The 13,840-nt window shown below is 32.1% G+C and overlaps 1 protein-coding gene across 1 annotated transcript in view; it reads right to left on the bottom strand.

Annotated features, from left to right (window-relative positions):
* Positions 1-4,950, bottom strand: part of LOC118195454 (A disintegrin and metalloproteinase with thrombospondin motifs 6-like) — a 493,619-nt gene extending 488,669 nt beyond the window's left edge. The window contains exon 1 of the mRNA XM_085819861.1: positions 4,276-4,950. Within this exon, the coding sequence (XP_085675987.1) occupies positions 4,276-4,360 (85 nt within the window). The 5' untranslated portion in view covers positions 4,361-4,950. The remainder of the gene's footprint in view (positions 1-4,275) is intronic.
* Positions 4,951-13,840: the final 8,890 nt, after the last annotated feature.

The following is a 13,840-nucleotide window of genomic DNA, read 5'->3' on the forward strand; positions in this document are numbered from 1 at the left end:
TTAGTTTTGAACTTTATGTGTGGCAACAAGATAATTGATTGATAGAATTGTGTTTGTGACAGCCATGTAGAATGGCTCGCTTATTTTGTATCAATTATTTCGCATCGCTGACAAGTGTAATTTAATAAAAGTGTAGGAATACAGTCCATTTTTTGATTGATTATTGTTTGTGAAACATGTTAAGTTTAATTAGAAAACAACAGTTCACTAAAAGAACTGAGCTGACATGTTCTCTCTCTGGCTTTTATAGCTTTTTAAATCAGTCGCACGAGAGAGTTCTAGCAATTTCTGGAAAGGAAAGAGCGTAGAATTATGGTTACAGTTAACTTTGTAGTCAACTACATTTATTCAAATTAAATGTCAATTACTGAGATAAACTTTTATTTTTTAAATGTTAAATGGACTTGCTGATGTGTATTTTTACTTTTTCCGGTGTAGTTTTCTCTTAAAATTCATCACGCCCTGAATTGTACGAGGAAATAAAACAATTTTAGCTACAATTCTACAAAAAGTAGCCAATTAAATACGAAATCCGTAACAATATAAAGCTAGAAGAAATTACATAAAATTACAAATATGTACTAAAATTATTTAATGTATTTTTAAAATGAACGTTTAAATAACACATTAAAATATATAAATTTTTAGCCCAAACGGGCATTAGCCCGGAAGGGCTATTAGTCTCGAAACGGCATTTTGTGTCGAATCACTATAAACGGTTGTATCATTTTTCAAATTGTTGCCACCCAATATTATCGCTTTGTATTATATTAAAAAAAATTAAATAGTGATGAATGAGCATGAATGTATGTATATATCTTGCATTGTGAAAAGACAATAATACCTAGAGCCATCAAATTTTGAATAACGTAGCCCACCATCCGAATATGGGTACCTTGAAGCCCGAATCTTGAATTTCGAATTTTTTTATCATCTATTTCATATATTTTTTAACTGAATTTTTGATTAAGGAAGTAAACGATTTCAATGCAACTCACTGTAGGGAATAAAATGTTTTTATCTGCAGCAGGTGAGACTGTCTATCCGAAATTCTAAAGATATGTTGTTTTTAAATATTTTTAGCCCGAAGGGGTGTTAGCCCTTATGCTCTCGACACGGCTTTCAAAACGTGTATGCATGTGTAAATGAAACAAAAATGCCCCTTCGGCTGTAATGTCAAATCTGAAGACTTTCAGATATTTTTTTATGCAATAAGTGCAATATGAAAAAGTAAAAAGGCAATAACACAAGAAAACACACTCGAAAAAATACAAAGAACACAAAACTAGAATAAAGAAAAAGAGTGAATACTTTTCAATGAAGTGATTTAAAAATTATTTTAAGCAGTTCGTGCAAAATATTTTTAAAAAATGCATCAATACATCGAGCGCAGCGATCACATTAATTAAAATCAAACTTTTATTAGAATCTGTGATTTTGTTTCCGAAAACTTTGTTTATATTTGTAAAATTAAAAATATAATTATACAAAAAATAATTAAGCATAAATTTAATAACTTTTTAAAATTTTTTTGTTTATATTTTTAATCTGATTGTTGTCTTTCAGCTATTTATGTGCAATTATTTGTACTATGATTATGTTGCATGCTATAGATTTTAGAGAAAATGTAAGTGAGTCGATGAAAAAGGGGTCGACACCAAGTAAAAGTTTCGGAATTCCTTATCTAACACCTCAATTAAGAATTTACCACAAAAAGTGTGAAAATTTTTTTAAAAAAATACATCAAACTTTTTTAATGTGAAAAAATCATTCAATTTCTCTTCTTAAATAACTATATTAATTAAATTATTTATTAAAATAAATATAATAGTTGCTGTTACCAAATCATAAAATTAAATCTTTATAGATGAACAAAATTAAAATACAGCTCAAAACGAATTTCAACTTTAAAAGCTTAACCCAAAGGTTGGATTTTTGCCTACTTTTAAATCTCACTCTACGTGTTTCTTTTCTAGAAACTAATCATAATAGTCATACCATAAAATAGCACTTATAAAATATTGTTCAGAAATCTAACTAAAATGGCTTTTTAACGTAAAGAAAATGAAATGATGTCATTTCGCAACAACATGTACTCATTATTTTTACTATCAAAAAATTAATAATAATTGTAACTAGATTTAACAGGTAGCAGGATAATCTTTAAAATTAAAACTGAAATGAAGAAAATATTCATAAGAATTGAATATTTTAAAGTTGTCTTAAATTCGTTACTTAACTCACAATACCTCAAATTTGTTTTCAAACCTTTGAGTTTTCTGAATTATTTTATAAGAACCATCTAGTAGACACTGAAGAAAATTGGGCTCCTGATTTTCTTTTTCACGTATACTAATATTATTTATCCACTTCAAAATCTACTTCTTGTGGAAAAATATATTCATGCCATACCTTAGAATAAAAAGTATTGTTAAAATAGCGCTAAAAAGTAACTCGCATGTTAATTCGAATATTAAAAGCTTAAATGAGATTTTTTGCAATCGATGATTTTGGCTGAAATTTTTTATGGCTTTTGTTATGTATTTTTCTTTAATTTTAAATGAAAAATACCCCAATTATTACCTTAAGTTTGAGTTTATTAGTTTTTTAGCAAAGTATTTTAGTAATTCCAGATTTGATTTGAATAGGACAAGACATTACACATAAAATGCAAATTCTGACAACATTTTAAGGCAATAAAAGCATTAGGAATATCTCAAAAAGCATTAATATAAAAAGTTCAGCTGTCTTTAATATTTCGAAGAGTTGACGTGGTATTAACGTAGGGATCACATTTTAAGCTACCGCCAAGGTATTAAAGATTTATATGGTGGAAAATCAAGCCAGAAATCAAGACTTAGTGCTGTAAAACTGGCAGTAGGATTAGATAAACGTTTTGCAATGAAAGTCAAACTGTCAGACCAGTCATCAAAGCAAGAAGTATGTAATAGCAGAGTGGCAAGAAGAGCATTCTTCGTGAAAAAAAAGTTGTACCTGGCGTTTACAAAATCCACGGCAAGCAAAGATTTATAATATTCTTAAAATTAAGGCTTGCAGACGAATCAAAATTTAATAATTTTGCATCCTATAGACGAATTATTGAGTGCGAAAGACCAGCGAAGAATTGAATCTGAAAATTCTTTCTGTGTATTGTTAAACTGCGAAGGTGAAAACATAGTGTATTGCTGCTTTTGAAATAAGAAAATTTTAGGGAACACTACAAATCAGTATAAAAATACCAAATTTTCTGAATTAAAACTTGAAAATATTTAAGCAAAAACCTAGAACGCGAAACGTACTTAAGTTCTATCAATTTTTTAACGTGCTGTATAGAAAACGTACAGCTCCAAATGTTTTGCTCGTAGCTATTGTAGATCTATCTTGAAGTTATCAAAACTTCTCAGTATTATCAAATTTAAATCTCATTTCAAACGTATGGAATTAACTGCTGAATACAAGAAAACATAATATTTCTTCGAATTCTTTCCCCCTCCTCCCAAAAAAGTGCACAACTGAAAGTATATTGAGGGATGAATGGAAAACAATTTATACATTCTTTTACAAAAATATTATTTGAACCCACGCCAATAACTTTTAAAAATATCTATTTCAGCTGAAAGGCATCCAAATAAACAGCAAATACTACTTGCACTCTTTTGTTAAACATTAATTGTGCCATCTAAGTATTCCAATATTTATATGAATTAATTTGCCACACTTATTAAATATATTATTTTTTTTAATAAATATTTCGAACATATATTTTAGCAACAAGCAGGTATTGAAATAGATAAACAACATTATATGTGGGTGTGGAACTGAAGTTTCTTTTTCAGTATTTAGTAGATGAATTTTTGTAAATAAATTCCAAAATACTATGTCTGAAAACAGATGTGAGCCGCTACAGAACGTAAAGTAATGCAAAATTAATTTTGCAATAATTTACGACATTATTACCATCACATTTTTCTTTCTGAAAATTTTTAGATTTTTAATAATAAATTATGCAGTCATTATACTTTTTACTGAAAAATTGTGGTAACTTGTGGTAATTGGTAACTTTCTTATTAGATAAACTTAAAATTGTTCAATACGGAAAGTACAAATAAAAGTTCTCAAAAATTATTTTCTTCCATTATAAAAATGGAAGAGAGAATTCAGTTAAAAAAATGATAATTTATTAAAAACATAAATTTTAATTTATAACGAAACTTTCGAAAATACTTATCCAAAATCCAATAAAAAAAAAGTACTCTCGTAATGAATTATTCTTACCTTGTCTTCGGTTCCTGAGTAGGCTACCGTAAACTACGGAGCAAGCGAAAACGATCGTCGCGAAAGCTGCCGCAGGTAGTTCCATGCCTTCCCTACTCTTAGGTCCTTTCCCAGAAGAAAAAAATCGTCTGCCAGAAGAGATGACTCAGTCTTTCATGCACACACACTTGCACGCAAAGTTATTACCGAAAAAAAAAAAAAAAAAAAAAAAATCACAAGAACTGTGGTATAAATAAGAATTAAGCGACCGAATACACTCACACTGAGACATAAAAAAAAAAATTTGCACGAAGTGGTCAGGTTAGAGTTCGATGGAAGTGCAAGAAATAATAATAAAAAATATATGTATATGTTTTTATAATAACAGTCAAGTCACAGAATCGAATGCTGAGAATATATAACGAAACACCGGCAAATAAATAATAAGTTGTGGAAAATAAATAAGATTGGAAAAACTTTGCACGAAGTGGTCAAGCGAGCTGAATGAGTGCAGAATTAGGAACGCGCTTGAAGGCGAAACTTCGTCTGCTGTTGGAGCGAATCCATAGCTCCCTAGCGGCAGTACATCTTCGATGAGAGAAGGCAGCGCCAGTAGCGGCTTTTTTCGTTTTTTTTTTTTTTTTTTTTTTTTTTTTTTTTTTCCTTTCTTTCGCCTATTCTTTTTCTTTTACTCCGAGGAAGTTTTTTCCCTACTTTTTTTCAGTGAACTTAAACGCCTTCTTATTTTTCAGTATTCTTCCGTAAGATTAGAACTTGTTAAAAATTGATACGTAAAAGAATTAACTGTTTTGCAATTTATTTGTTTGACATTTCGCTTCTTGAACCTGCGTTAGGATTAGGGATATTAGACTTTTTCTCTTGTCGGTAATTTGGTAAACTAATCAGTGTACTTATAATTTTGCGGCATTTTTTTGTTTGCAAAAAAACTTAGAGTAAATAATATAGAAGTAGCAAAAAAACTTAGAGTAAATAATATAAGCAAAAAAACTTAGAGTAAATAATATAGAAGTAGAAGTTTTATTCAAAGTTTATTAAGCACTATCAAAAATGTATAAAAAATAGATTACAGCGTCTTTTCGGTCACGTGCTTTTCAGTTTTATTTGGAAGTATTAGTTATTAAATATTAGAGAAATGACTTTGTTTTACTTTCAGGTATATTATTGATAATTCATTTTAAAACCTGCTTGTTTTGGAAAAAAAATCAAAACTATTATTGTAAAAAAAAAAAAAAAAAAAAAATCTGAAATGTTTCAGATTTTAAATTACGTCCAAAGGGGCGTTTTTTAACATTTTGTGTGTTACCTTTCTTTATTAAATATCATGTTCCTCGCACTTAAACCATAAGATCCAGTGCAACAGCAATATCGCAAAATAGTTTTAAAACGAGCATATCTTTAGAATTTCCGATACAGAGACTCACGCGCTGGAGATAAAAATGTTTTTTCTGCACAACGTTGCCATTGCTCGCTTTGAAATCCTTGAGTTTGTTAATCAAAAATTCGTCAAAGTTTTAAAAAATAGGAAATCGATCATAAAACAAATTTCAAATTTCAAATTTGGTCTTCCACATGCTCATATTCGTTGGAGGATTACGTTATTCAAAATTCGATGACTCTATGTACCGTTATTTAATGACAATGTGAGAAATATACATACATTTACGCAGATTTTCATTATTTAATTTCTTCAAATATAATGCAGGACTCTTAACATTTTGTGGCAACAGTTTGAAAAGTGAACCGACATTTATCCGTCCGAGGCAAAATGCCAAAACGAAACTAATAGTCCTTTGGGATTCAAATCCCTTTGGACTAAAAAAAAAAAAAAAAAAAAAAAAAAAAAAACTAATAATTTATCCAAAAAGTTTTGAAAATGAACTCACATAAAAATTCGGGCATTTTGGATTAACTGTTTATGTGTAACAATAGAGAAATTGAATGATTATAGAGAACTCATAAAGTTAAGCGCTACAGTGTGAAAAGAAAATTCTGGAATAAACATGTTAAGAAAATTAGATGAAGAAATAATCCTTAATTTATTGATATCCATATAAATTCTATGCTTTTGGGAAAATGTTACATATAATTTGCACCAAGATATCAATCATCGAAACCGAGTTAATTTCTTTCATTATTTTTTTTTTTTTATTAGAGGGCTTTGTAAAAAGATATGCTAAGGTAAAGGTGAAAATTTTTGTAATATTTTTAAAGAATAAATTAAAAAAGTATTTTTACTTCATTAAATTTCAAGTAATTAATTTTACAAATAATTCAGCCTGAAACTAGGTTGGAAAATAAGCTACATGCTGAAGATTAAGCTTTGCACAAGGTGTTTAGAAACATCTTTCGTTAACTAGAGTTGTGATGCAAGAATTTGTAAAAATTATCATTTAAATATAAATTGGCATAAATACAATACAAAATATATAAATTCTACATACATGAAAACTTGAGTACAATACAACAATATGTGAAAAAAAAAAGGATTAAAAGGAAACTGAAAATCCCAGGATATGACTATAAGGGAGTTTGATTTTTTTTTTTTTTTTTTTTTTGTTTGTTTGTTAATTATGAAAATTCCGCTGACGCTCATAATTATTAATTTATTAATTAAATGTGTATTAGAAATTAAATGTATGCCAAAGTACATCAGGTGGAAAACAGAATAAATATTTAAACGTTTCTTGTATTAAAACATGGAATTATTAATAACATGGAATTATTAAAAATAACTTCATTGATTAAAAATGGAAAGCTTAATACGGGAATATATTGCAATAATATTAGTGTGAATTTAGAACGACTTGAGAAGTCCAATTTTTAGATTTAATAAAGAGAATTTTTTTAATTAAATTAGAACTGTTTACCTAAAATGATAAATTTAAAAGTTAAAACCATTCTGCTATCTAAGAAGATTTGTTAATATTTATCTAGACAAGAAACTCATTTAAGGTGACCTACAAATCCGATATTTGATACGTTGATCATGTATCAGTTTTGTGTATGTCATTAATCTATCAATTTTACTATTCAAAAGTGATATATATATATATATAAATAAGCGATTAAAAGCTACAACTTGGAAAATTTTTAATTCTTACAGAGAATAAAAAAGATCTGGCTCACCATTCCTTTAAGTATCATAAAACTTTAAAATGAGTGTAAAAGAAATTTATTTTTACTTTAGCACACGCCAGACTTTAAATTAATATTTGTTTTGCATGCACAATTTTTACAATATTGATAAACGAAAATAAAGGCTTGCAGTGTCAATAGAATGTTCCATTAATGGCGATAAATGACTTTTTATAGCACCCAATCTTCTTGGGAAAGAAATAGGGGACAGGAAACGTCGCGCAGTTCGTGGATTAGAAAACAGGGGGACGAGGATCTTCGATCAAATTTGGCGCAGTTCGTACCGTACCGGCGTGACATCGGCTAATAGCGAGAATAACGCAGCCCTGCAGACGCACTGCTCTCAAGAGAATCAATTAGCAAACGTGGCCTTCAGCAGGCGGACCACGCTTTGATTATATCAACTAAAACTTCTTTTTAATACTATCGCTTTTTCTACGTTATTTAAGTACACGCGAATTAGAAATTTGTATTCTGGCAGGAAAATGAGCAGCGAGGAAGATAGCGAAGGTAATTAACATAAATTAACTGATTATTGGAAAAGTTGAACAGCAACAATCAGCGTTATATTTGTAATTTTTGAAAATAACGCTGATTCGTTTTGTTTGACTTTTTCAATAATCATTATTAGGTATGCTATTTTAACCTAAATAAAATAACTGGTTAGTAAAACTAAATAAATCCTTACACTATATATATATATATATATATATTCAGAATTTATGCATTTAAATTGTACATTGGAATTTCAGTAATGTAAAAACATAATGCACTTTAATAACAGATTCTCGTTAATGAGGAATATGAGACAATGTTTGTTAACAATTGGTAAAGAAGAGATGTTCTGTTTTATCGTCAACTAAGCAAATTACCCTCCATGTGCATCGTGGTCTTTTACTTTACTAATTCCAAAATCCTTCTACTGAAATGAAGATTAAGGGAAGCAGGCTGTGAAATAAATTAGTTCGCAACAAGTTAGGCAGACAGAGAACAGTAGAAGCGAACTTATAGAGGTTTGATGCTTAAAAAAATTAAGTGAGGTTTCAAATCTTTTATCAAACCTTATAACGTAAATAGAGCATGCCATGTCATTATCTCTACCGATTTACGAATGAAATAAAATATGCCTAAAAAGGGTCCAAGCTCTTTGAAAGAAACGATTGTCCAGCGTATTACACAGTGCGAGTGCTTTACAAATACCACGATCTGTGAGCAATAGAGTATTCGGAACATAAAATGTGATTCCTATTGTCTAGCAGGAGAATAAGAGGTGGAGTTTACAGATGGGACAGAGCACCGACCTCGATCGGCGTCTAGACTTCTTTATACTAACGTTAATATCAGGAATTGTGAGAGTTAATGTTCGATGCATGTTCCTAGAATTTACCTAAAAATAAAGTAAAGTAGAATTTTAGGCAACTGCGGCAAACGGATAATGAAACAACGGATTCCGGGAACTTTCCGAAATTAGCTGAATTCTCGTTATAAGAATATCCATTATTTTTTAAGATTATTTTAAGCAGACTGAGCTTATATGAGTAGTTCAATCAACCAATACTCAATCGTAAAAAAAAAAAAAAAAAAAAAAAAAAAAAAAAAAAAAAAGAAGAATAAAATATACCAGGTGAATTGACTTATTCTATTTCCCGTCGATAGCTATATATCATAATAAAATAACACCACACACATTACACAGTTTCAATACATTTATTTTCCATAGCGACTCTCTGGCGCTAGGTTTCACCTTACAGCGTAACATATGAATCGCAACTTCTAATGTACCACAAAAATCACGTTTCTCACACGAATACATTTCAACACACAATACATTTCAACACGAATATATTTCAACATACACAGAATACATTTCAACGCGAATTCCGGCGGCGCATGCGCCATTAGCCAAGATTCCGCTCTGGAGCCAAGCATTTCTCAGCTAATGCAAAACACCAGGCGATCGGGGGAAAACATGCCTAAATTATAAACGTATTCGACGTCAACTATTATATTTAGGCTGTTACCAAAGCTGAGCTCTAGTTCAATTCTTAGAACTTTTAGACACCGCTATCGGCCAGAGATAAGTCTTGCATAAGTATAAGACATAAGTATGCAGATGTCCCTTGCAATATTGTTTAGTCAGCTTCAGTTTATAAAGTTAGATCTGCTTAGGGAGCATAAACTAGATCCAAACTCTAAACAACTAATGGTGAATTATCGCCATATCATGTAAATAAAACAGAGACAAGGAAAGGGTATAAAGTCAAATAAATTTTAACAGACGGCACCAACTCGTGCTTACAGAAGCCATTAGTTTTGGCTTAAATAAAGAAATAATGGATGAACTAAAACGCATAAAAATAAGTTTAGCCTAACGGCTTCGCAACTGGAATAACGCGCATGCTGGTTCTGGCCTAAGGTAGGCGTAACAAGCCTAATGCCAAGAACAACTCAAAGCCGCAGAATGCTAATCGCAAGAGAATCAGTTTAGCAACGTGGCCCTCAGGCAGGCAGAACATGTCCTCATTCAACCTTCTAAAAACCTTCCTTTAAATACTCTGTTCATTCTACCTCATTTGAATATAGAAATTTACATTCTGGCGGGAAAATGGAAATGAGATCGGTAGGAAAGAATAATAACATAACGTAACTGGTTAGAAACTTAACCGAGACTTTATAAGTTGTTTGACTGCCACAGGCGCTTTTCATAGCACATTTTCGCATGGAAGATGCGAAGAGCATTTACTTCCTTTTTGTTCAACGTCTAGGAAAAGTATTCTAGTCCCACATTTGAATCAAACCTTTACGGGATGCACGATTTGAGAGCTTAACCATGCCATAAATGGGTGGATTGAGGAAGCAACGGAAACGTTCTTTGAGGAGGGCTTAAAATATTAGTTTTTTGGTTGGTATAAGTGTGTTTAATTAAATGGGGATTATGATTAAAAAAACTGAATTCTTCCACTGACGAAATAAAAAAGAATTATGCTTAAATTCCTAAAACTTTGGGAACATTCCTCATGTAAATCATTATGTTTTAAATGTAAAATAAATTAACACATCAAGCAATATACGTTTTAGTAGATGGGGGCAGCAATGTTAATGAGAAGTTCTCTGATTCCTTGCTTGGCGGACTACTTCATTCTTTATTTGTAGGTGAGCCTCGATTTTATCTAGCCCAGTATAACAGTTTTAGACGATGCTGTCTTCCGTCGATAGGCTTATTTTAAAGGAATTAAAAAAGGGCATGATGTAGGATGCAAAGAATTCGCGATCTTAGCATTTCGCACACCCGCAAGCCTGTCAAATTAGCGCCACGCATGATTTCAGCCTTTCAGCTACGCAGCTTCAGGCAAGCTGTATGCGGCCCTTGACTCCTGTTTCTGCGGTCCTTAGCTCACCCTAAAAAGTAACAAAAATTTGGAATTGCAATACATTAGTAAAAATTTCCAGTCGCAAAATTTCCAGACTCCAGTCGCTAGTGACGCGTATATAGTACAATCTCAGGCAATTGAAAAGGATTCTTGAGATGGTATCTTTACAAATGTATTTTCTCAACCAATTGAGAAAGTGACAGCCCATTTACAGGTGGAATCAACAGAAGTTCAGTGCGACTCAACTGTAAAGCAAAAATTCAGTGAAGTAAGTATACCCGAAGTTTATCAATACCAGCCTGTGTGGATACCAGAAGGCCAAAAATTTTCATTATACGTGGTTTTCATTGATACATATCAGTATGAGTAACTTTTTTTATTTATGAAAAAGGGCAAATCCCCAAGGAGATCCAAGTTAACAGACATGTGTGTATCTTACTTCTGAAAATACAGCATATCTGCAGACATCTGAAAGCTAGTTCCAGGAAAAAGGATACTCGGTGTCGGGAAAGAAACAATAGGTGTCCACCAACAACCGAGATATCCTTACATTCTTCTATTTTTTACTTCTATTTACTTCTATTACTTCTATTCTATTACTTCTATTTTTTTAAAGAATTATTACGTAAGATTTTATGCATTTATTCTCTTTTCAAAAACATGGTTAGGTATGAAAATCACTTTTACCCTTTGCTGCTCGCATTATTGTAAGATGATGAATTTCCCGCAGGGTGTCGACTGAGAGCAATCCCGGTGTTCTGGCTAGGTCAGTAGCTAGACAGACTCGACTTCTGGGGGAAAATTAACAGTCTTCACAGTGACTAGAACCATCGTTTATTCGGTGGTAAATTCAGGCTCGGCACGGACCATATGGAACTGTCTTGCCTGTCCCTTGGTTGTGGGGACGTTACATGGTTTGATATTGAAAGTTGTCCTTAGGGGGGTTGGCTTCTCTTGGTCAACACTGGTGGGCGGTCGATGTCTTACTATGTTCTCTTTGTGGTGGATGCGTTGCCGTCCACCCTTAACTTGTGTGCTTTAAATCCAGACTGTGTGAAACAAAATTTGTTCCCTCACCCTGGGTTGACCGGGGGTTATGCCTTCTTGGATAGCCTCTATGAGTTGGGGAGTTTAACTGTGTAAGGCGGCCATTCGAGTTAGCCAAATATTCATAATTTTACAGTACAGTATACTAGGAGCTTCCCCCTAATGCACTACACTGTAAAGATGATGAATATTTGGCCCACTTGGAGATACTAAGTTTACATCTCATGTGTACATACATAGCATTGTTTGCGGATGAATGCTTAAAACTTCGCAGCAATATGGAAAGAAACGAGCTCGAGAAAAATATAGATGAAGGTTTACAGTTCTCAGAATTTGAGAATGATACTTTACATAAGACTCGTGAGTCGCATGAGGCCCATATGACTATTTGGCATACTTGGGGTGTTGAGTTTAATGTGCCTGTTCTACAGCATAGTTTACAAGAATGAATGTTATCCCCCAATGATAGATTGGTGTAGTCAGAGGCTCTGCCGCCCGGGGCGATCCCTTAGTCCCTGCATTTGTCGCCCTCCACTGTGCAAGTATTTGAAAATGTCAAAATAACATAAAGGGAAAAAAACTCTGTTAAATTTTGAAGTAAAATTCTAATTCCGATATTTTAAAATTATATTATTATTTTGTTTGTTTCTCTCTTTGCGAAACTATCGATGTTACTCGCAAACGTCTTCTTCATGCTCCAGGTGCTGTCATGCAGAAGATTTCTTAAATAAAAAATACATATTTGTAGTTTCTGAACACTTCTTAAATGAATTTTATTTAGACAACACTTCCTACAAATAACAGCACGTGAAGCAGTTGCGAGAAAATTCTCCATCTGCATTGCCATGTATGGAACTCGGAACTAAAAATTTTATTTAAAAACACACTGCAGATGTCAAAAACGGATCATTCTTCCTTTTTTCTGTTTCGCTTTCCTTAGCAAAGGCAGAATATCACTCGTAAAAGAGAAATATTTCTTTTTTATCATGAATTCTTCCTTATTAATGTTATGGTGATCATAATTTATACGATATCATATTTTTTATTCAAAAATTTTGCCAGCGCATTGAAGACATAGCAAGAGTATATAGTAGTTGTTGAAATGTCACAATGAGTCCTTTAAAGATCATCTAGTGTAAAAATAGTTTGCTTTCTCAATTTAATACCACATGACATTTTAAAATTTCATTATTCTATGCCTGCCTCGATGTTCTACATAACTGTTATAAAAAAATGTTTCATATGAAAAATGTCGTCCGGAGAGGACCCTCCTCTGCACCCACCCCAGCTACGCCACTAGCTGGTGGGCACTGAGAAGTTCCTGGCCTGAGGGATAGTAAAGGTTCACTGAAAACCAAAAATGGGCAATAAAAATATATTTCGAAAATTCAGTTGCTTAAAGCTTTCAAAACAAGCATTTCTGCATTCACTTGATTATATAAATGCTAGTAAGTCCCCGATTCTCTGGAGAAACCAAAAAGCGAACTCGTAAAACTCTGTCAAAATGATGATGTCACTGCTAAGGCTGAAAATAATAACTAAAGCAGGCAACTCATGCCTCAGAAGTAAATTTTCTTATAATACAGTAAAAGAAACATACAAATAGTTTGCAGATTACAAATCATGAAATTAGAACATAATAATGTTACGTGTGTACAAGTTCGTAACAGATTGAATGCACACATGTCCGATTGATAGGTTAATAATATTTATTTTATCAAATGCCACTCTTCAAAATTCTGGAATTTTCCGCAGAAATACTCGTACAGGAGTTCACATTATCACAGACAATCAGTAGTTACGCTTTAAACTACTAAGGTCGTTAAACACAACGCAATGCAAAGTGCATCTAAAGATAAAGCCAATCCGGAAATATCTCCGATCTCCCATTGAACTAACAACTTGCAACAATAACACTGGGAGCAGATGCTCTCTCCGGCCTTACTTATTTTTCAACAGGCCGCCGAGCTATTTCTAGTACTTTCTGCTTCTGGAAATTACTGGAAAGCAAT

Source organism: Stegodyphus dumicola, chromosome 7 (genome assembly GCF_044657685.1).
Source record: "Stegodyphus dumicola isolate Sdum_Otavi_A_Nest chromosome 7, ASM4465768v1".
In the NCBI taxonomy this organism is placed as follows: Eukaryota; Metazoa; Arthropoda; class Arachnida; order Araneae; family Eresidae; genus Stegodyphus; species Stegodyphus dumicola.